The 20,770-nt window shown below is 43.0% G+C and overlaps 1 protein-coding gene across 3 annotated transcripts in view; it reads right to left on the minus strand.

Moving 5' to 3' along the window:
* The window catches only part of rptor (regulatory associated protein of MTOR, complex 1), a 153,296-nt gene that overhangs the window by 44,962 nt on the left and 87,564 nt on the right, over positions 1 to 20,770 (minus strand). For all 3 annotated transcript variants that reach the window (XR_013963856.1, XR_013963857.1, XM_080760133.1), the window contains exons 12-21: positions 18,603 to 18,704; positions 11,662 to 11,745; positions 10,668 to 10,778; positions 10,047 to 10,121; positions 9,586 to 9,651; positions 6,114 to 6,305; positions 4,537 to 4,677; positions 2,912 to 3,032; positions 2,260 to 2,406; positions 27 to 182 (exon numbers count right to left, since the gene is read on the minus strand). Coding sequence is in view for 1 of the 3 variants with exons in the window: in XM_080760133.1 (XP_080616259.1) it covers positions 27 to 182; positions 2,260 to 2,406; positions 2,912 to 3,032; positions 4,537 to 4,677; positions 6,114 to 6,305; positions 9,586 to 9,651; positions 10,047 to 10,121; positions 10,668 to 10,778; positions 11,662 to 11,745; positions 18,603 to 18,704 (1,195 nt within the window). In the remaining 2 variants the exon portion in view is untranslated. The remainder of the gene's footprint in view (positions 1 to 26; positions 183 to 2,259; positions 2,407 to 2,911; positions 3,033 to 4,536; positions 4,678 to 6,113; positions 6,306 to 9,585; positions 9,652 to 10,046; positions 10,122 to 10,667; positions 10,779 to 11,661; positions 11,746 to 18,602; positions 18,705 to 20,770) is intronic.

Consider the following 20,770-nt stretch of genomic DNA (forward strand, 5'->3'; position numbering starts at 1 on the left):
AATACCACTGGGGTAGGAGATGTTACCTATGAGGGAGTTGAGTGAGGAGTAGGAGGAGACCCGCCTCATCTTGTCGATGGTCTCGAAGGAGAGGATGTACTCGTCATTGTCGGGACTTCCAAGAGTACTGCTGGCACTGCTGCTGGTGCTAAGGTTACCAGGGGAGAAGGCTGCTGGACCACCTACATGGACGGACACAGACACAGACACAGACACACACACACACACACACACACACACACACACACACACACACACACACACATATATAAAAACTAATAATACAGCATCCAGCACGACATAAGCCATGTAAGCATGTTCATTTTAATGTAGAGGACAGAAGCCATACAATTAAGAAATTGATCACAAGGTCTACGGGTGTCAAAAATATTGACGTCTAGTTGTTCTTTAACTGTCACAGAGGAGTGTGTGTTGAGGTTGAAGTTGTTACAGTGCTTGAACTGGGACGGAATTCACCGCTAGACTAGAGGGCACAACAAGCTCTGCTCATCCATATTAGGCTACTTATGCTTACTTAGGCTACTTACGTAGCCTACTGCAACTTTCAAATGAAACTAGGTGTGCAACTGCGCATATTGGGAAGCTGTGCACAATTACGCATGCCATTCCCCCAGCACTGTCAAGGCCGCCATTGACTGAAGAAATCCTACAAAATGGTGGATTTCATTTGGATCAAACGTCGCCCGGGTTTCACTGTTGGATACAGTGATTAACTGCTACATCCATACTGCATGGGGCTAAAAACCATCACTACAGACAAGTAGAAAGCTCCTATACACACCTGAAAAAGTATGAACTGCAAATTAAACATAATACTATAGTGTAGTTAACATATTCTTGTTCAGTCACAAACCTCAAATCAGTTGATGGTAGATCATGGTACCTATCATATTTTGTATGTTGTGAACTTGTGACTGAATACCCTATACTGTATACAGTATTACAGCATTCGCGCTGCAGAGACAAAAGGTAACCCAGCCTGCACCAGTCTGCATTTTGACCAATCCTTTCTGTGACCTAGAATGAGTTTTGACAACCCCTGGTTGGCACAGTCAATTTAACCATCTGGCCCAGTCTCTCCCTTCATAAATCCCATTAACACCAAACAATGCTCTGAGTTGTACAAAATGATCACAGACTACATACTGAAATGTGGAGATGGGGAATGGAGAATAATGAAAATACACACTGCCATAGTTATTGATAATACAGCAGTAGGTTACACTACGTGCTTTAGCATCAGTCAGTGATTTAACACAAGTCAGGGCTTGAGCATTACTCAGTCTGGCTGTGAAACTGTATTGTTGACAAGATGGCGAGTTAAGCTCTTGCTTTCAGACATCTAAATCGGAGCACAATGACCGAGCAAGGCGGTTAAAAGTTCAAATGTGTAATGTGTGCATGTGCATACGTATGCATGTACATACATTCTCAGGTGTGGCACTTATAGAAATGTGTACCCTCAAACATGAATAGGAATGTTTGTATTTATGAGTGTGTGTTTGTTGATAACATACATTAAGGTAAAGCTTAGCCTCTAAAACCGCAGGGGAGGTGGGCTAGTAGGTTGGTGAACCAATAGAAAGTCTGTTTCCAGCGCTAGTTTGTTCTGCCCCTCTATGCCCAGAAAAGCATAGGGCTCTTTCGAGCTAGGTGAAGCCAGACCCTCAAGCATTTTCCAGTCATTTGTGCATTTGAAATTTATGGGAAGTGGTATGAGGATGGAGAAAATGCCTTTATTAATACTCGGTTTACAATTGATCAAGCTAACGAAAGATACCCAGGAGCACAACTCTCCCATTTTTGTCTGCATTCATTAATTTAATTCATCAAACTGAAGCTTCCTAGTAAATTGCTCTGTGACGGTGAGACGAGGTCATCATCCTATACAGGTATTTCTAAGAATTAATAGATATGTCCTGTTATGTTACCAGTCTTACTCAAATTTTGTATCTACACTTCCTTACACTGTTTTACACTGCATAGTGTGGTAGAAAGTAGAAACCCATATCCCAACTGTACAGTAAGAGGGTTGTTTGGCTCGGTAAATAATCGATCGTTATCCTAGCTGGCGATACCTGAAGTATTATTAAAATTAGTATTAGTAAAGAAGTAATCTTGGGGCCTTGCACCTTTGTCACATTGGTCTCAGATATTCTCCACGTCCTCACAAATGATTGTCATGCCTTGCATCTGCGTGATGGCTGCTCCCAGTCACTCCCTCCATACGTCACCTACCTTCCTCATTGAGGTTGAGGTTCTGCAGGCTCTTGTTGAGGTTGCGGGCGGTGGTGGCGGCTCGGATGTTGGTGTAGGAATTAACTGAGCGCAGGCGTGGGATGGCGGGACTGTCTCTGTCCCTCACGGGAGTCAAGTTACCAGGCTCTTAAAAACAAAAAGAGCACAGCATCTATGTGAATGATCTAGGTCGAGGTGAGAAAAATGCGGAAAAGCTTGCTCAATATATAAAATAATAATGCTTTGCTCAATTCAAGCTGCCAACGGGAAGCTGCATGAATTGAGAAAATATGAATTGAAAAATTGTCAATAACTTCTGACAAATAATACATTTCCCAGCATTACATTATTTTGTATACGCTACAGTATATAGCCTACTATATTCCTGCACAGGTTTGGTGCATTTGTAGTTCTAGAGTTTGTAAGTCTGCAGTACAAATGAATGAGAATCAGCAGTATTTAAACTCATTCACTGCCAGATTTTAAAAACATGTTTATTAATTTTAAGATAAATATTTCTCTACCTAAATGCACCACCCAGTGCCAGCCTTTGCTGGCTTACCTTTTTAAGTAGTCACAGAATATTCATCTCCACTACGATCGCAAACCCAACTTGTGTTTGTGTTCATTGTGTTTGTCATGCTCTTTGAACCTGCAGTGTTGGCTGGAGACGGCACAGTGTAGTTCTTCTCCTCCTCTATGAACTGCAGTGCCACTGTACAGAAGTTGCTCTCATACTGGACCACGAGGTGACTGAGTGCCACCACCAGCTCCTAGACAGCATACACACAATTGCATAACATTAGGAACAAAATAAGTAGCAGCTATTTAGATTATGACCAATCACCCATAAACACACGTCTGTCTGTACAGTTGACCCTTGAATTAGCCGGGGAGCCACAGGCCTAAAAGCTCAAGGAATAGAGATGAACCTGTGATGTCATGACATACTTTTTATGTGTGTTTTTTCTATTAATTTAGTCATTAAGGTCCACAGAATGAGAGGTCTGCTCTGCCGGGAAAAAAAAGATGTCCAATTTTGTATTCCACACCATAGACTTCCAATATAAGTCAAAATGTTCCAAATTTCATCATACTTTAATAGCATGCGACATGTCAAACTAGGGTGTTTTCATGATTCTGAATCTATTCCAAGCATTCGTTTTGCATGAAAAACACTCATTGGCCTAAATTCGGCCATAGCCACTTCCAATATCAGAATCATGAAGTTTGACATGTCACATGATACTTAAAGCATGATGCAATTTGGATTTATTTTTCTTTTTTTGTATTTATATTTTTATCCCACGATTTTGTAACCCATTTTTCACCCCTGTGTCAATCATCTAATTCTAATGTGATCCTGGGCTCTACACACCCTCCACCAACCTAGTCCCCATATATGGGGGACAAGGGGAGAGCAACGGACTTGAACTCATGCTTCCTTCATGCCTGAGTGTCCAAGTTGCTCCTTTACACCTGACAGGGGGGGAGTTTCCCTGGTTGGACGTAGCGCGTGGAAGGAACACGTTATTCCAACGAGTTCCTTCCCCCTCCATCAGGCGCCCCGGCTGGCCAGGGGGAGGCAGTTTAGGGACCAGGATTACTGCATGTTTTTTGTGAGGGTACCTACCGAAGGGCACACGGGGAGAACATGCAAACTCCACACAGAAAGGTCCTTTCGCCAACCCCGCCTTCGGGTATGGGCACTGATGACGCGGAGGAGGAAACACGCCGCCAGCGCCCACAGCGTCCCGAGCGGGAATCGAACCCAGGACCTTCTAGCTGTGAGGCGACAGCACTACCAACTGTGCCACCGTGCCCCCCAATTTGGATTTCTTTGCCTTTTATAGGTCGTCTATGGTGTGATATATAAAAATGGCCATAACATTTTTTCACGATGTTTCCGGCAGAGCAAACATCTCATTCTGTGGACCTTAATGACCAAGTGAATAGTATGTCATGACATCACAGGTCCTCTCAGATTTTGGGTGACTGGCTCCCCGGCTAAATTCACTTCCACTGCATCGTTTTCTAATTGTCCTGCAAACTTATATTTAATTTATAGACATATTTTTTTAATTGGGGACAATTAAATAGCATTATGTCCCCCATTTCTTTTTTTGTTTGAAAACATAGAAATCCATCCTCCCCCCAAGAAACACGAGTAAACAGCACAACAACGATATTATGAACTATTTAAAACGTGTTAATGGACTGACAAAGATTAACTACACTTCATAGTTTATGTGTGTGTGTGCCTTTCAGCTACGGTACCTTACGAACAACCGGACTACCATCGTTTATAAGTTGGGCGAGCATCATGGCTACGTTGTGGTCGATGGTGGTGGAGTGGTCCGTTCTCTCTGCAGAATTACCCACAAATGTGCCCAGAGCAAAGACCGCTGCACACCTCACCTAGAGTAGAACAGAACTTAATTACAACCAAGATGACCATTCATTCACGTTTTAACCCATTAAGACCTGAGGCGGATTCTACAAATGTCTTCTAAATCCTACCTGTTTTCTGAACATTTGCTATATCAGTGGTGCTCAAGGACCAACATCACCCACTACAGGTACATCTAATTGGAAATGTACAGCAGTATGTTTGAGAACAACATTGTGGAGAACAACATTGCGTTTCCACAAATATTCTAATTCGCCACAACAATACATCTCAACAGAATATATCAGCACAAAATAATACATTTATAGGGCAATCTTTATTATTGGTTTAGCAAGTTGTACACGATGAGAAAATAACATTGTCCTCTTGGGGTAGAACCTGGCATGGTTCCGCTCAAACTTAATTACAGCCTCTCTGCTTACTCTATGTAACCTTGATCTCTCTATTCCTCGTCCCCCATGCATCTTCTATCTTTATTCCTCCTTCATCTAGGAACAGAAACACACAGAGACACCTGAAGCCTTAGAGGTGCAGACGTACAGTATGAGCAGATGCCAATGCATGAAGTGACAGACGAGATGATAAGTCTACCATACCAGACCTCACCAAAAAGCAATAGTAATTTTGTAAATTAAAACGAAATGTGGACCAGTCTTAAAATGCTGAATGCTGGGCAAGTCACACTAGCACTAAACCTACACAAACATTCGTTGCGTTCTCTCCATACACAGGTCACAACTTGTGACCCGTGAGTTCACACATTTGGCCTTTTTTGCAGCTACAGTGCATAGGCATAAACAGGCAGGCATAAACGTTGCCTACGTATGTTGGCAGCGTCGGGGAAACGGTTAACAAAAACCTACAGCATAGTGCTACTACTTTATGTAAAACAAAAATCACACCCGTGTGAAATGAGGGGCGCTCTTATCATCATACATCATCTTCAATGTTTGTATTACGCAATGTTTGCGTTTACACAATGTTTGTGTTTACACAAACACTCAAAGCTGGCCATTCATTGTCAATGGCATTCTATGTTCACACTCAACGCTGGCTAGCGCTGCTCAAAAATAGAGCTGGGAGTGAATGAAACTGGGTAGGGAAATGTGTGTGTGTGTGTGTGTGTGTGTGTGAGACTGTGTGTGTGACTGTGTCTGTGTGTCGAGCCAAGGTTCACTCTTGCCAAACCAACGCTGTTGCTTGTGTGTGGCACCAAGCATCTGGGTGAACGTCGGGGCGAACTCTGTCTCACTGTCCCTCTGGTCCTTGCCCAACACAAATCAGACGGCGATCATTGTGATGTTATAGTGGTTCAAAGGCTTTGTGGGATCTGCTCCATATGCATGTGTGCTGCACGATTTTGGATAGATGTTGAAGTGTGGGAGAGGACTTTCCGTTTGCCTGGGAACACACTTGACGGGTGAATATTCAGTGACCACCTTACCTCAGGAATGGGGTCAGAGAGCAGGATGTAGAGCTTCTCGTGGGCACTGTCCCGGACTCCACACCAGCGGGCAGAGTCAAAGTTCTGCCAAATGCGTCCCAGGCAGATGGCCACCCACTGGCGGAGCAGGGGGTGAGGATCTGACAACTGCTCCAGACAGTTGGCTATCAAGTTGCCCTGCAGGCATGCCTCCTGAGTTGGGGGGGTGGGGACAATAGAGAAATCAAAGGGTGAAGACAAAAATTGAGTAGTTTGCGCAGGTTAAGAGACAGAGACCAGTGGTTAGGTTAGTCGATAAGAGGAGAGTTTAAGAGATGCAGTATTGAGGATGTCACGTTACTGATGTGGGCAGCAGTATTCAGCAGAAAATGTGCATATTCAAATCTTCCAATCCAGTCATGTATTGCGCTGATAAGAGCAATGTTCATCACGTTGTGGCCATTTGAATGTTAAACACTGCAATAACACTGTTATTATGCCAGAGCCCTGAACAGTGTTTCTGCCAAGTTTGTTGTGCAACATGTGGCCCCTGGGGGCCTCAGATAGCAGTAAGCTGTATTGCACAATGTGGCCACTTACACAGTAAGCTGGGTTGTACAACCCCTGGTGTGTCTGTTGTCAGAGCAGACCCCTGAACAGTGTTTGTGGCATGTTTGGTGCAAATTGGAGCAACAGTGTGCCTGTGACCCCTGTGGGCACATGTGGTCCCTTGTGTGACTATTGTCATGGCAGACCCATGAAGAGTGTGTGCCAGGTTTGGTGCATGAATGAATGAATGAATGAATGAATGAATGAATGAATGAATGAATGAATGAATGAATGAATGAATGAATGAATGAATGAATGAATGAATGAATGAATGAATGAATGAACGAACGAACGAACGAACGAACGAAAGAACGACAACATTTTCAATTCATTATATTTCCTTTGCCAAATTGGAGCAACCGTGTTGCCTGCTGACGGACCCCCTGGGATTCCTTGGGCCCCAACGGACCTGGCAACCAGACTTACAACAGCGTACTAACCCTGGAAGTGCTAGAAAAGCTTATTTCTGCATATAACTGTATAATGTGTTCCTCAGGTCACTGAGGTCAATTTAATGCATCGTCTCTGAAGAAGTTCTCTTCCATTCCTCTCATTAGCAGACATGAAAATCTCTTACATAACACCTCACATATGAACAGCAAAACAATGGAATTTTGTATGCTGAAACCCCCCCCAAGGCCTCCCATTGAATAGAGGCTCTCAACAACACATCTTTGATCAGTATCGACAAAGCACCATGCGCCCTTTGTGTACGACTGCTGACTCTCGCCCCCCCGCACTCTCTCTCCTTTCTTCCACATTGTAAGATCCCAACCCCCCCCCCCCCCCCCCCCCCCCATCTCCTTCGTCCTGAACCCTCAGAGTTGGCATATTAAGATGCTGGTGCTTTGTGACATATTCTGAACAAGCCGAAGCTAGTGATACCACAGTAATGAGCTTCGTCGTCTTAAGGCACGAGGCGTGTATAATGGAAACGAGAAGAGGAGGGGGAGCGCGTCTCTCCGTGGTACATCTATAATTCATGGGCCAATGAGAGGTACAGCACAAACATTAAGTAAACACAGGGACGTGGCAGAGGAAGAATGTTGGTTTCTGTGTGCGCATAGCCGCATACTGTAGCTCATTTGACATAATGTAACGGTGCTGACAGGCACACACACACCATTGCAAATGCTCAGTATTCCCCCGGATTCTTGCATGTCTCTCTATATTAAAGGCTGAGTCCTCCTATTCGGCCCCCCAAACTCCACCACCCTTATCCAGACACAGCTAGGCAGCCTAACAAACAATGTAAAAACCTCAGCCCGAAATCTGGGTGTGTGGTTCGATTCTAACCTCTCTTTTGATGCCCAAATAACTAAGGTTGTACAGTCATGCTTTTTTCAGCTTAGAAACATTAAAACCATCCTCACATTTACAGATCTTGAAAAGGCAATTCATCCATTCATTTCTTCACACCTTTACTACTGTAACGCCCTGTATTCTGGATTAAAAAAACATTGCCTGCCTGCAACATGTTCAAAATTCTTGACCAACACTAGGAGGTGTAAACACATTACTCCAGTACTGGCCTCCATTTATTGGTTGCCAGTACATTTTAGAATTGATTTTAAGATTTAAAGCCGTGCGAGGGCTGGCCCCAAGTTACATTTTAGAGACCGGTAAATACTTTAGAGAGCGAATGTGAATTATGCCAGCTTTAATGAGGTGTGTGTTATGTGTGCCAGAATTCCACTAAACAAGCAGCTACATCATCTTCACAGTGGTCTCTTGGACAGTCAATTGGTGTTGACGAGGCAATTTGGAATACACTAAGCCGTTATTCATTTAAGGAAGAACTCATGTGAATTCTTGTCTCCCGTGCCAATCCTGTTTTGTGTTTATCTGTGCTGTCTATCTTTGTTGACATTTGACCTGTGGTTCAGAAATGGACTGAGAAAAGGGTCTTCCCACTGTTGACACTGTGATAAGACTCACATACTCTCCCTGACGGAGTGGGTGAAATTATTTAAGCTAAAGTCTGACTGATTTGTGTTGAGTCAGTAGTATGAGTGTTCCCTTGTAATGCTTGACACTGGCTCCAGGTATTCAAATACTTAAAATAGAATACAATTCTGATACTTCAGAAAGTCTGAATTGTGTCTGTCTCATTATGTTATTCAATTGTGTTATGAGTGCTCTCCAACAGATTTCATTAACAGTGTCAGGCACAACGGCTTCTGGGATTAAAAACAAGGGCCAAGAACCGGTAGTGTGGCTGTCGAATGTCGATAGTGATCAAATGTCACCATAGAGAAAGTGGGGAATGCTGAGATTATACACTATCCTGTCAGTGGCAGAGCTGTCACATAACCACTCTCCGTTACAAGCAACAGATGCTCGTGCCTCTCAAAGTGACTGTTCGCCTCATATTAACTGGCCGTGGTTACAGCGGTAAATTAATTAATTGGAAGTTGGAACATCCCATCTCTTGCAAGTTAACTGGCAACCTTGCATCTGTGCATAAACCCACTAAAAGCATTCAGTTTCGCGCGCGCACGCACGCACGCACGCACGCACACACACACACACACACACACACACACACACACACACACACACACACACACACACACACACACACACACACACACACACACACACACACACACACACACACACACACACACACACACACACACACACACACACACACACACACACACACACACACACACACACACACACACACACACACACACACACACACACACACACACACACACACACACACACACACACACACACACACACACACACACACACACACACACACACACACACACACAATATGAAAACTATATCCAAGGGAAACCTCTCCGAATCACAGGCTGAATCAAAAACAGACAGACACACAAAAACAAACAGTCCACATCTACTGTACCTGTCCAGTGTTGTAACTGTTGACAATAACAGCCAATATGAAGACAGCCATAGTGCGATGTTCAGCCTAAAATAGAAAAATACACAGTGGGAATCCAGAATTAATGTGCTGTACTGTATGAATTCCAAATATAAAATGGTGGCACATACCCCTAAAATGGAATTCTCACAACAGTAGAAACACACTGTTTCGTAAATAATTTGTTTTCATCCGTTAGTGTGGGCGAGGCGGCGAGCGTTGCGGTTAAGCTTGGAGCTATCAACAGCACATGGTGCGAAGGAGTCATTAATTAGAGACGTAGAATTGGGTCTCTGTGAATGATCACCTGAAGAGGTGGTGGCCTTGATCCTGAGGGGGGGGGGGTTCTTATTTTTTTCTTTCAGGGATTACATTCTCTTACTTGTTGAACAGTTTAGTGAAGGGATACATGTATTAATATACAACAAATTGCATATACTCACTGGCATGTAGTTGTCAGCCAACACAGAGAGGAAGTACTTGTGGCCATTGTCTTTCACCAAGTCAGCTTGGCATGACTGTAGACAGGGAGAGATGAAATAAGAGATGGGAGAGCTCACTTTCTACACGGATGTCTTGGTGAATAGCTCAAGGTCACTCGTCATGCATTCACACAGCATCCCTGTCATTCCTTCCACTGGGAGTATTTCTATATTCCTCCATGGCTGCTCTACCAAAACACTGGATGAATACTGAATACTGATGAGACAACTCTGACTTTTTCCAATGAGAAAGTTTCAGCCTCAGTAGTTGAAGAATGCTGAAATGTACCGCACGTACAGTATACATGCACAACCGGACACACATGCACACAGTCGCATACTTATGTGTGCACAGAAGAACATGCCTGTGCGGACGGACACACACCCACACACACACACACCTTTTTGGTCAATCAATAATACTGGCGTGTCAAATTGCAAAGTGCTCAATATATGCATTGCATGAACCCCAACAATACTAACATGACTTCATACGAAGTAACTTTCAAACTGAATTGCTGATCACTTGTTTCAATGTACGAGTATGAGCTTGCACATGCATGAGCATAATGTGGAACTTACACTGTCGACAGCCAGGATCTTAGCCCAGATAAAGACCAATAGCGGCCGTAGTTCTCTGGCTGAGCTCTGGAGCAGCTTTAACACATAAGGGAAGATCCCTACGGACAGGGCCTGCACAGGAATACACACACAACAAGAGTATTCATTAACCACTAGCTGTCCACAGAACTATCAGGTTCCAGACCTAGTGGCTGGAACCCTCTGCCAAAGGAATGAAAAATGTATGAGCCCACAAAAGCAATTTAGGAGCACAAGCTGGGAGGGAGATTGAAAATGACCATTGCCGACTTTTGAGCTTTGAGTTGCGCATATGCCTCTTTTCCAGTTTACTGGGTGGTATGAATTCATTTCTGTGGCTTTCGTATATGCCACAAAACATTTGTCACCATAGAACTCTGTGTTAAATATTAGATTGAAACACATTTGCTGCAACTTATAGTATTTACTAGAATTAAGTACAAAAGTGGACAACACACAAGTTTTTTTATCATGAATTTTCAGCTTTTTTCTCTGTCTAAAGTTACTAGTCCTTCAGAGTCTGTACCGACCAGACAAACAACCCACAGAGTGGCAATCTTTTCAGGTCCATGAATGTAAATGAACGTGAACGTAACATAGGTATTTCAATTAGATCTTTCAACTGTTTGTTTATCCTTTGATCATCAAAACTATACAGGTAAGTACAAGCACGTTTCCAAATTTGCATGCATGTATGTGTAGTAAATCAAAATTGAATACCAGCAAGAGGTCAAACACCAAAAATAAAAACAGTGCTACTACAATGTTGGCATAAAACAATAAGAGATTCCACTAAATGATATTGTCATAATTAACTATCTTGAGTTGAGATGTTCACCTACAAAAACAGAACATTCTGAATTATCATCTGTTTTGGAACAATAGGCTAACAACTCATTTTTCCTAAATATGGCTAGATGTACAATGTGTACTAAGCCCTTCAAATGTACTGTACGTGTACTGTGTGTGAACTAACCAGACTGACAGCCCAGGGCCCCAGGTCCAGGAACCGACCCAATAGATCCAGAGCCCGCAGCCGATGCACCTGACTGAGGAGGACCTGAAAGAGAGCATGGGAGAGGTGTCAATGGAGCCCAAATTAACACCCTGATCGCCCAGGACGAAGTTCACCGTCCTTTCAATCAGTAACACCCAGCTCCCAGGACAAAGATTGATCAAAAAGGTTATTGATATCAAAACCGATCGCATCGCTCCATAGCCTGGGAGCGCCTGTTGCGCAACAGCGGGACGTCATCGAAAATGTTCCCCCCGTTTAGCCGACGAGACCGAAAATCTTAAACCGTTAATAACTCTTGATCTAAATCATAACGTCTAATTCTAAACAAAGGTCATGTATTAGACGGCCCACCGTGGTCCCGTCGCTAGTCGCGGTAGATTTAATCATACATTGCGTTGTTGTCGATCGCCTCTAGAGTGTTTTGGCTACATCTAGGATAACATCTGGTCAGTAAAAGTGCTCCGCTACTATAAATCGCAGGGTGCTGCGTTCTGTTTTCCTCCCAGAATTTTCCCCAGTGAGGGGTGGGAGAGGCTGGACAGCAGGCGGCTGGACTTTGAATTTCTCTAACTATAAACTTTCATGACAGCAGACAGCCTAAGTACAAATATAATTTATGAAAAGCTACTACATTGAAGTCTGTTCACAGAAGTTGTTGTAGGCTATGTGGGGATTATCTGACGAGGTACCATTTGAGTGTGCAAAACCTTACATATACTAAATAATACTAAATTGCTTATAGGGTCAATATAAGTAAAATAATATAGCCTTTCTACAGGAGTATCTTTTTATATTTTTCCAAAAAGAATACAAACGGCCAATAGCATATTACAAAGTTATCCCCCTCACTGGTGACAATTCCGGGAGTAAAAACGGTCATCCGGTATTCCTATGATTTAATGGATTAAATAACCCCAGGGCGATCGGGATGTTAACACATGTACAGGACACATGTGGGGGTGGGAGGGGGGGAGAACTGTGGGACAAAGTAAGATAAGAAATCTTTATAGTCATTGAACTGCTGTGTAAGATACTGTAACAACAACATGAAATTGCAATGGCACTCCCTGAATTTAACAAAACATATGCATTTATTTAAAATAATTGTGTAAATAGTTGTGCCTTCTTGATGACAGTGGAGGTGCACCCCCATAAAGTATGAGCCAGAGAGCCTCACCGTCTATGAACAATGGCTCAGGATTTGTTCTCCTTAAAGTCCACCACAAACCTTTTGGTCTTCTTATTTGGTAAGAATGAGATGGTTGGCAGAACACCAGGTTGTCATACAGTATGTATACAGATCTCCATACATGGACATGAAAAGGGGACATGGACTGACGGATACAGAGATCTCCATATAGGGCATATTGGTCGGATCGGGCGGTGCGACATAAGTGTGAGTGCATAGCTGAACGTGTCTGGTACAGTATTTCCATCACCGACTGCCCAGGTGATCCAGGGCAGTCAGTGATGACGGCAAGGCTGATGGCATCCTCTGCTGATCTGGTTACCCGCTAGGCAAGCTGGTGCTGGTCCAAAGGCAGGGATGATGCATTTCATTTAATGTGGGCCAAAATGAGCGTCTCAAAGAATTTGGCTATATTCAAGCCGAGTGAGTTCAGGCGGAGGGAGAAGAGGTGCGGAGGGAAAAGAGGAAGGAGAGGTAGCATGAGACAGGTGGCTCTCCCACCACTCCTGAAAGATATTGGCACCAGTAAGGATGCACTTGTTTACTCCATTGTCTGTGTGTGTGTGTGTGTGTGTGTGTGTGTGTGTCTTGCTCATCTTGGATGCTATGCTACCGTTTGTTGATTTAAAACTAATATGAATTGTTGCCAGATATTCAGATGAGCCATGAGCGTGCGTGCGTGTGTGTGAAAAGCATTAAGAAAAAGTGCACTTTAAGGTTTGTGTGTGTGTGTGTGTGTGTGTGTGTGTGTGTGTGGGGGGGGGGGGGGGGGGTAATCCCTCAGTATAGGCAGATGCTACAGTAACCATGTGCCAGCCGGACATTGGTGTATCCCCATGTGGACAGTCCCACACTGTGTTTTGTGCGGAACAACCATATGGAGGGGAACGGTGGATTCCTCAATGCCCGCCTACGCAAACACCGGGATTAATATACTCTTTCACACCCACACCACACTCATAGCTATTTTCATCAACAGTAATGTTATTAGAACATTCTGTGACCAAAACCAAGCGAGCATCGCCCCATGCTCAGTTAGAAACCGGGGAAAATCCAATGCCAGGGTTATCTCCGCCCCCCTAGGGAAGAACGTGGGAATGTGTGTACTGTATGTACTGTACATGTGTGTGTATGAGTCTGTCTGTGTGAGTTCTAAGATGATTACTGAGCCATTCACGAGTAAAGTCATAACTGCTATGAAGAGTCCAATGGTAAAAGAAAATCACACCCGTGTGAACTGAGTGGTGAGATGGAGCTGTATGTACCTGGTGAGTTCATAAATTTGCCTTGGACAAATAGAATAATAATGTGCATTGCTAATGAATACTCTTTAATATAACATCTCAAGAGGTGATCTCCCAGGCTCGCAGACTGATGCTGTTGAATTGGAAACAAGCACAGGTTCCGACTCACACTTCACTTATGAGAGATGTTATGCACTACTTACAATTGGAAAAGATTAAGTTTTAATTGAGAGGGAGTGAAGATAGATTCTACCAGACATGGCAACCCTTCATTGAATATTTCAATAGGTGCACAATAGATAGCACAATAGAAAATTGGACACTTATATGTATTTTTTATTATGTATTGTATTTTTTTCATTTTATTTAACTGAATTACTTATTATCATTGTCGATAATATTCTGAAATTGTCATACAGAAAATGCCTAATAAAAACAGTATTTAAAAAAAAGAGGTGATCTCCCATCATACAATACGGTTTATCTTTTATGGGTGGAATAGTCGTTATCAAGGTAACACATTGGTGAATCTTTCCTCTTCTCGCTCATTCTTACTAAAGCTACTGGTGGAGATCTATCTCTGGATTCCTTGCTATACTCAGCTCCAGTTAAAAACCTAAGGAAAAGTGTGTCTAACCCTTTTGTCATCAATACTATAAATATATGGTTTGAAATCCATAAATTCATGGAAAACACCCCAGAGCTGTCCTGCTTTGCACCGATTTGAGGAAATGAACATTTTATTCCAGCTAGAAGGGATCTGGGATTTAAATTATGGTTCAATAAAGGCTTAAAGAAAGTGGTGGATCTATACGAGAATGGCAATCTAATGTCTTTTGAGAGGCTGAGGAGGAGATATGAGGTACCGCAAAACCACTTCTTTAAATACTTGCAAATCAGAAACTTTATTATTACATGTGTCAAAAATACAAAACAACCTCCTTTAACCGTGCTTGAGAGGTTTTCCAAACAGGATTGTTTAGGAAAGGGGTTGGTCTCACAAATGTATGGTATACTAGAAGGGTTTCATAAAGATGACTCGGAGAAAATAAGACAAAAATGGACACAGGACCTTCAAGTGGAAATCTCAGAAATTGATTGGGGTTTAATATGTTCCAAGGCACAAACACAAACTATCAATACTAGATTAAGACTAATTCAGTATAATTGGATAATGAGAACTTACATAACCCCAGAGAAAGTAAATAAATTTGATCCAAACATTCCTGATTTATGTTATAAATGTGGGGAACATAAAGGTACACTGTTCCACTGCTTATGGGAATGTGAGGAGATTAAAACATTCAGGAGGTCTGCGGTCCGTTATGTCTCTCAGATTACATCAGGTCCAGTTCCTCTTTGTCCTAAATTATGTATACTCAGTATTTATCCATTCAATTGTACACTAAATAGTAATGAAAAAATTACAGGCCAGACGCTCAATTGCGCTATGTTGGAAGAATGTCAATGCCCCTACTTTGGCTTTTGGCTGAGGAACTTAACAACCAGTTTGGCACATGACAAACTAACATATGTAATTAGGAAGAAACCTGCGGTATTCTATAAGATATGGGAGAAGTTCTTGGACTTCATTAAGCGAGGTGATATTGAAGAGGCTTTGGAAGTATAGTGGTTAATTGGAGTAGTCAGCTGTGGGGTGGGGGTAGGGAACTGTGACGGACATTGTGTATTTGTTTGTTTAACTGTATGTAATGTGATTTATTTTCGTTTTATTTTTAGTTTGGTCATTATTATTTATTTATTTTTGTTCTGTATTTATTGTTGTCAAAACATTTTGTGATAAGATTTTGTTTGTATTTGTGCTGCCATGGGGATGTGGGGGGGGGGAATATATGTCAATTGTTTTGAAAATACTTTTGTACTGTAAAGAAAATCAATAAACATAATTATGTTTAAAAAAAAAAAAAGAAAAAAAGAAGAAGCTTCTCCTTTTTTGGGGGGAATTAATCTCTTCTGACTGTCGAGTTCAGATAGGACAACAAGAAACTTGTTTAAATGTGCAGATTTGCAGAACTCTTATGTTACTTATTATGCAACTGTGTGCTTATGTGATTATCTACACTTGTACAGTACAGTATGTCCATGTACAATATATTAGTGTATGCGTATCAGCCTTTGATTTTCTTTACTCCTACAGTGTGCAGTCAGAATCTTGTGTAAACATCAAGAGCACTTTAGAAAAACAAGCAGGGATGCATATATCTTGCAAAATCATGTTCTTTGCATACGCTTGCACACACCGCACACACACACACACACACACGCACACGCACGCGCGAGCGAGCGACCCCCTCAACGTCTTCCACTGCTGCTTTTTATTTGCCTTTTACGGGTCCCGGCAGAGCTACTGGATGGAAGCTCTGCTGACTCAGCCGGAAATTACCATTCAACACTACACTGTGATATAATATAACCTAGTGTACAGCACTGTGGGGCAGCAACAGAGGAACAACTCCCAACGCTATATCTTCAGAGCTGACATAATGTACACTCGCGGGGCTTGGAAAAGACAAGACTTTGGCCCAATTAAGCTGCTCCAAACAAATTGAGGTCATCACAAGGAAAATAACATCCCCCAATTGCTCTTATTTTCTTTCTCTGCAGGGGGAAAGACTGTGACTGTGTTTCCTCAATGATCTGCACGACTGAAGTGGAAGACAAAATCTAATCTGCTAATCTAAACCAGTGGGTCGATACATCGGTCAAAGACATAACTAAGTATCCTAGGAGGGAAAGTGTTCATAAACTGGCAAAATCCTTTGACTTTCCATGACACTTTTTTATATGAGAGAGATAGATTCTTGTTGGAGAGAGTGAGTTATCTGTGTCAGCTGCTTGAGTCATGGCTTTCATAGGCTGCCAGCAATATGCTTGAAGCCAATGAAATCCATTTCATACAGTATGAAGCCATTTATTGTGTTGTGTATACATACACACAACACAATAAATACTACAGACGTATTTAAGCAGTGAAACCTTGTATTTGTTTACTTATAAAATATGAAAGTAAGTCTCCTCCTTACTGCTTTGATTTATGACTTTATATATTTGTTTTATTTGCTCCTAACTCTACTTACACTGATGGGTTTGCAGCAGAAAAAAGGCCACATTGACAGTAAGCAAGACAATAATTTCATGGAATACACAAATGCAATTATAGTCAGATCTACTTTTGCACTAATGATTGGACAGGGATATAATAAGCCTCTTCATTTAGACTTTCACACAGTCTGATGTTTTGCCAGCAGTCGTCCCTGCATTTGGCAGCTACCACTAAGTTGCTGGGTTATCGTGTGACCGCTTAATAGTGACTGCAATTATAACGGTAATTGAAGACAAAAAGTTAAGCAGGGCAGGTTGAACATGTATGTTTCTTAATCTCCATGTAGAATCTGTCGCACACTTTTAGCTTACTTTTACGGTTTTACGGTTTGAAAAACTCCAGTAAAAAGACAACACCTGATTTACTTCCAAAATCCACACCCCCGATGTACAGTAAATCAGAGAGACGGAAACATGCCCAAGAAAGCGTCTTTGAATGCTGACTGTGTGAAGTGTCAGCCCTAAGCAGCACATATAAGTCCTTGGCTATGTCTATAGTCTGACCGTGCAAATACTGTATTTGGCATTTTTAACACAATGCATGCTAACGATTCCGCAGCCTGATTACAGTACCTCTGACGCTAACAGAAAGCTTATAGGGACCGTTTTATGTCAGACATTGACAGGCAGTTATAAAAAAAAAACCACAAAAAATATCCTATACATACTATACACTAAATGAAAGCCCTGAATGTCTACTTTTCCGAGGAAAAAAGTACACATTGATCCCATCTACCCTTCGTCGGTAATTGGCTTTTGTATGAGCTACAGAATGAGCATAGGGACTGAGGGAACGTGACGGATCGGGTAGACGCCAGGCGGGCAGGTGAAACGATGAAAGACGCGTTGTCATTATTTATCCATCATTGTACGTGTCTGTCACTGTGTATCGTTCCAACTCGGCTAGCCGTGCCCCTCCAGTAACACAACAGCGCGTATTTGCATTGTTCAATCTGACCATTGATCATCATCAAAAAATAACTGTCCACCGTCCCTCCCCTGAAACAAACAGGAGAGGTGGAGACAAGCTGATCAAATGTTATGCAGTGTGATTCTGTTGACTGGAGTTGCATGTACGCTCGCATGGGCACCGCCATTACGTTTACAGAGACTATTCTACACAATGCGCCCCTCCCGTCCTGTTTTCAGGACGGGATCACGTGACCGGAGTGTTGTGGGATGAATCGAGGCTGCTTGATGGGTGTGTAGGAAGACCATTGAAAGTAATCAATAAAAACATGCGCTAAACGGAGATGGAATGGATGTGTCCCGCATCAGACCGATGGGATTCGAACCACGTAGAAAACCGGTTCTCGCATTCGGTGTGTTAAGTGTCTCTGTACCTGTAGGACAATGGGGAGCTGCTCGGGTGGATTCCTGTTCTCTACCCCCATGGTCAGCCACACCTGGAAGGCTGTCAGTTGTTCTGCAAAGAAAGGGCTGTGCTGTGGGCAGCACACACACACACACACACACACACACACACACACACACACAATTTTGAAATATTCTATAAGTCACACAACAATTGCATTCATGAAGCTGTAGCAGCCAGGCATCACTGCCACAAACCTGTGCCATGTGAGCCGATCAACACCGCCCAATACCTGGATATGTGGACATGCTAAAGACAGATCGGACCGATAAGTACTAGCGAGATGTATGAAGGATGGAGATGACTGGAGACACTAATGGAGGGCTCTTTCAACGATGCCCCTAGAGTGTGATACGAGTGGCAATGGGAGCACGGCTAAATAGCCAGTTGATGGATGTGCACTAGGAAAGTATCAACCTGCTTGGCTGTTGATTGGCTAAATCAATTTGCATGTAATGCAAATTGATTAACACAACTACACAGCTTCAGGTTATGATACAAAAAAATAGTGTAATTGGTGTCCCTAGTGGACACGGCGCCTAATGACGGTATCCCCATCTCTCCATCTCTTTAATGAACATTAAATACATTTCCATGTGGGTTGCCAATTTCATCCAATATACTTTCATATATTTTTATTAGCTTCAATTTAATAGTGTTCCAGTCCAATTGTGGATTTTTGCAAAACACATTTTTGGAACAAAACGCCTCAAATCATCCAATTGCCATCCAAGGTGTAAGAAGAAATTACACCCTTTTCACATTGGCCTATTATAGCGCCACCAGGAGGCCACAACCTGACCTACCCTGGTGGAGACCTGTGCCACGAGGAGCACTTTATCTAGTTGTTCCTGTATCAGTTCACTCTCCTGACTGGATGAAGTTTGTATCCATTCTTTTTTCTTTTTAAATATATTCTTTATCCCACGATTTTGTAACCCATTTTTCACCCCTGTGTCAATCATCTAATGTGATCCTGGGCTCTACACACCCTCCACCAACCTAGTCCCCATACAGTATATGGGGGACAAGGGGAGAGCAACGGACTTGAACTCATGCTTCCTTCATGCCTGAGTGTCCAAGTTGCTCCTTTACACCTGACAGGGGGGGAGTTTCCCTGGTTGGACGTAGCGCGTGGAAGGAACACGTTATTCCAACCAGTTCCTTTCCCCTCCATCAGGCGCCCCGGCTGGCCAGGAGGAGGCAGTTTAGTGACCAGGATTACTGCATGTTTTTTGTGAGGGTACCTACCCTAGGGGACACGGGGAGAACATGCAAACTCCACACAGAAAGGCCCTTTCGCCAACCCCGCCTTCGGGGTTTGGGCACTGATGACGCGGAGGAGGAAACACGCCGCCAGCACCCACAGCGTCCCGAGCGGGAATCGAACCCAGGACCTTCTAGCTGTGAGGCGACAGCACTACCAGCTGTGCCACCGTGCCCCCTGTTTGTATCCATTCCTGACCAGGCTAAAGTGCAGGAGAGACTGAACCCTATTACTGAATGAACACTAGTCTATAGCAATGATTACCTTCACAATACTGAGCTATTTAACAAAACAACATCACTTACTGCCCCTTTAATGAGTGAAACAGGGAGTTCGACAAAGACAGAGAGAATGAGATAATGGGAAATCAAGTCACAAACAAAAGAATATAACTGCTCTACAGAATGATTGTTTCCAGATAAACTGAATCAGATAAGGATACGGTTGGAATCAAACAAAGAGTGGAAAGAAAGACCGTTGAAGAGAGGCAGTGAAGAGCAAGCTCTCTTAGTGGTCCTGAGAACCTCCATTGCAGTGCTATTAAGTGTGTTCAGTCTGAATGGCACAAGAAAGGGAAGTGCTCTCGCAGGAGGAGTCATGGCGAGGATGTCCACCAGTGTGTCCAGCTGGGTCCTATTTGACTCGAGTATAACATTGGACAACACTGTCCACAGACCAATCAAAAGCGACAAGTCGTTTTCTACCATTTGGACACAGAGATAGTAGGCTTTCCAGCCCCCCCCCCCCCCCCCCCCCCCCGCCCAATTAGTATTACTGAACACTGCTCTAAAGCACATTGTAGCCCTTTGATTTAGAGTTGAAGAAGGCCACATGGCCGAAACGTCCATCTGTCCGTTTGTTGCCTGCTG

This window comes from Protomyctophum bolini (genome assembly GCF_963924005.1).
Source record: "Protomyctophum bolini genome assembly, chromosome: 3".
Taxonomy (NCBI): Eukaryota; Metazoa; Chordata; class Actinopteri; order Myctophiformes; family Myctophidae; genus Protomyctophum; species Protomyctophum bolini.